This window comes from Triticum dicoccoides, chromosome 3B, assembly GCF_002162155.2.
Source record: "Triticum dicoccoides isolate Atlit2015 ecotype Zavitan chromosome 3B, WEW_v2.0, whole genome shotgun sequence".
NCBI classification, from domain to species: Eukaryota; Viridiplantae; Streptophyta; class Magnoliopsida; order Poales; family Poaceae; genus Triticum; species Triticum dicoccoides.
This window is the reverse complement of record NC_041385.1, coordinates 10,288,374-10,292,294: the sequence shown is the minus strand read 5'-3', so window position 1 is coordinate 10,292,294 and position 3,921 is coordinate 10,288,374. Positions and strand designations below refer to the sequence as shown.

At 44.5% G+C, this 3,921-nt stretch overlaps 1 protein-coding gene across 1 annotated transcript in view; it reads right to left on the bottom strand.

Moving 5' to 3' along the window:
* The window catches only part of LOC119280476 (phenylalanine ammonia-lyase-like), a 4,244-nt gene extending 3,449 nt beyond the window's left edge, over positions 1–795 (bottom strand). Inside the window, exon 1 of the mRNA XM_037561308.1 lies at positions 431–795. Coding sequence (XP_037417205.1) covers positions 431–795 — 365 coding nt within the window. The remainder of the gene's footprint in view (positions 1–430) is intronic.
* Between the last annotated feature and the right edge of the window lie 3,126 nt (positions 796–3,921).

Here is a 3,921-nt window from a genome sequence, read left to right as displayed (position 1 = left end):
ACAAAAACCACCTCCTTGGGGCCAAACAAAGATTAAAATACACATATATAACATTAATTTGAACTGATAGACCTTTTGCTTATTTGAATTTAAATTATTTTCTTATACGGGGAAGTAAAAATTCCGTATTAGCCCTACACAATCATTAATGGCCTCTCATATGATCTTATCTCAGCGAGAGCTAATAATAATATTAGCCATCACACAAAGACAATCTAACGACTCTTTTTGATTTAGGACGGCAGAGCTCTATCTTTTGTGTGTGTGGACGTATAAACCTCTTGTGCTCCACTAAATTAAATTAAATTAGCAGGCACACGCCGTCAAAAAAGAAATAATAGCATGCATACCCTGCCCGCCTTGGCAGACGAACCAATCCACACGACGTTGAGATGTCGAGATGCAGAATTTTGTAGGAGGTGACTTGTACCTGACGAGCTCAACTTGGAGGCCTTGCCCGTCCTTGGTGCGACGGTGGGAGGTGCCGCCGAAGCCTGTGGTGACGCCGTAGATGTCGCCGCCATTGGCCACGGAGTCCAGGATCCACTCGCTGCAGGCCTTGACGCGGGGACGCGCCTCGTCGGCGAGCTCCACGGTGACGTTCGAACCATCCTTTGCCAGGGCGACGGCAGCCACCTGGCCGACGCTGAGGCCGGCGCCCACGATCCTGACAACAGGCTGGCGGAAGTGCGCCACCATGCGCTTGACCTCGTCGAGGTGGCTGCCGGTGAGCTCGGCCGCCGCAGCGCCCCAGGAAAGCGGGTCCTTCTCGGCGATGAGCCCGTTGCTCGCCATTGCTACGTCGGAAGGACAATGATGGTTTTGATTGATTGAGGATAGAGGATGATGAACCGAGCTCTTGTCTTGGAGGGAACAATGGCAGATGTGATGCTTAAATAATGGTAGGATGGGGTGAGGTACGTCACCGTGCACGCACCTTCAGGTGGTGGACGCCATGTGGTTGCCGCCGGACTAATTCTCTAAGAGCTATATGCTGAACATTACTTCCTAAATCTAGACTAAATGCTTTTCAGATTCTGGTCTCTTGTCTTAGTTTAGTTACATGCATAGTGGGTTTCACTTTGCATGGTTTTGGCAGGGCCTTGTTGGAGTCTCGGAGCAAACCAGGGATTTAGCACCCATGCATGTCACTTGGCGAGTTTGACCACGTCAACGCTAAAAAATTGTTTACTTGGCGAGTTTGACCACGTCGACGTTGTGGCTGGCCTGCTGTAGCAGAATACTATAGTGGTTTTTGTCTCGTTTCACAAGACAAAAAAATCAATGCAATCAATCATGCTTGGCACTACTACAGGGTGTGTCATCTCATCTTCTGTAGCTCAGGATTGTATCCGTTCTTGACGTTGCTCTTATATGATTCTGATACGTCAATATTTGCTGTATCCATGGGGAAAAAAGTAGCTCGGGTCAGTGATAACTGACCGGGTGGTGACCAGTCAGTAATATCCCTTTTCAGTAGAATATAAAAAACTGTACCTCACCAACCAGCCGGATTTGTGTCCGGTCAAATAGTAAACTTTCAATCATAATGAAAACATCCATCGGAGAATACACACACGCTGTAACAACAATGGAAACATCAACACCAAGTCCTCAAATTACACAAGGTACAAAAACTCCTTTAAACTACAGAAGGTTGGCACCGTGTTGAGAGCGAACATAGAGCTCTAAGTGGACACGATGCATCTTTCTTGTGACCAATGACTTCCAATCAGCTGTGGGAAGAAGCAAAAGATAAAAGAAGATACTTGTGCAGAGTACAACAAATAATCGAGTAATAAACTGGAAGAATTAGTAACATTTAAAGTACCATGGTAGGACCGACCTCATGGTGGTGTACACTTTTCTGAGCATGATATTGTTGATAAAGTCAACAACCTAGGGATCTCTCTTGGTAGTAATGACAAAGAAACCGCAAAATCAATTAATGATCTCCTAGATTTAGAGACAGATAGAGTTGTGGATTTAATACGACATCTAGCAGTGGTAAAACCCATGAATGAAGCAGATATCAATGATCTTAGAGTAACTGCACTTCCGAGTCTCTATGAGGATTTGGTCCCCACGGAGGGCTCAGAGGCGGAGGAGGAGGTTATGGTTCCAGACGGGTATGTGGCCCTTTGCAGCCAGAGGCCACTTCCGACACCGATGCTCATGTTCAGGAGATGAAGGATAAACCAAAAAACCTGGAAGAGGAAGGTTTATCCTACATCGGCGGTGCGTCGGAGTGCGAGAGTTAAACAAAAGAAAAAAATTGATGAAATATGAAAGGAATATTCTGGAATAGCAGAGGTCTGGCGGACTTGGCTAAAAGGAGATTCCTTAGCGATACATCATTAGAACAAAAATTAGATTTTATGGCTTTATTGGAGACGGGTAGAGATAATTTCACCTCCTAGTTTCTTAACACCATTTTAGGGGGGGGGGTGATTTTGACTGGCACTGTTTACCTCCAAGGGGGAGATCCGGAGGGATACTACTTGGGGTGAAGTGCGAAACTTTAGAGGTACTGAATGTGGTCCACGGTGATTTTGCTGTCAAATTTTGTGTAAGTTCGAAAATTGGCGGTTTCCGCTGGGCTTTGGTGGTCGTATACGGTGCGGCACAACCAGAGCTTAAACCGGAATTCCTCGCAGATCTGGTGAGAATTTGTGGGGATGAAAGGTTGCCAATTCTGGTGGGGGAGATTTCAATATCATTAGAAGACAAGAAGAAAAAAATAGTGATAACTTTGATGGAAGATGGTCATTCATGTTTAATATGATAATTGAAAGTTTCGATCTGAGGGAGATTGACCTCACTGGTAGGCAATTCATGTGGGCCAATTCTTTGCCAATTCCTACTTACGAGAAATTGGACAGGGTCCTCACTAATGTTGAGTGGGAACAAAAAATTCCGATGGTTACTGTTCAGGCCCTACAGAGGGCCATCTCTGATCATACCCCACTACTGGTTGATTCCGGGGAAGCGACCCATGTGGGAAACAAAAATACCTTCTCTTTTGAATTAGGATGGTTTGAGAGGGAGGGCTTCATGGAGCTCATTGCGGCTGAATGGGCCAAAGACATGGGAGGGTCTTCTAGTGTGGAGAGATGGCAAAACAAAATTAGACACCTACACCAGTTTTTGAGAGGCTGGGCCAAACATCAAAGTGGTATCTATAAAGTGGAAAAGTAAAGATTGACACAAATTATTAATGAACTTGATGTGAAAGCGGAATCCATACTTCTTAATACTTCAGAGAGAGATATTAAGAATGAGGCTGAGAAGAAGTTACAAGCCCTTATGAGAGAGGAGGAGATGAAATGGGCACTTAGAGCAAAGGTTTCTAAGATTGTCCAAGGGTATGGTAATACACAATTCTTTCACATGATAGCTAATGGGAAGCATAGGAGGAAAAAGATAATACAGCTAGAACAAGATGAGGGTACAATTGTAGGCCACGAGAACCTAAAACTATACATTTCCGAATGCTATAAGAAAATTTTCGGAGCACCCGAAGAAAGTTTTGTTTCTCTTGATGAGAATGTGATCGGGGACATACCGCAACTCAACTTAGAAGAGAATGAGGTGTTGTCTACCCCTTTCACCGAGAAAGAGGTGTTCGATGCTATAACGCAAATGAAGCATAATAAAGCGCCTGGGCCAGATGGGTTCCCGGCGGAATTTTATTAAAAATGTTAGCATATCATAAAGAGTGATCTTAAGCCTATGTTCCATGATTTGTTCGACGGCCACTTAAACTTATTTCACCTCAACTTTGGAACGATAACGTTGCTGCCAAAGAAGGTGGAAGTGGTTCGCATTGAGCAGTTTAGACCGATATGTCTTCTCGGTGTAAGCTTTAAGATCTTTACAAAGGTTGGCACGAATAGGTTGACATATATAGCCCATTTGGTC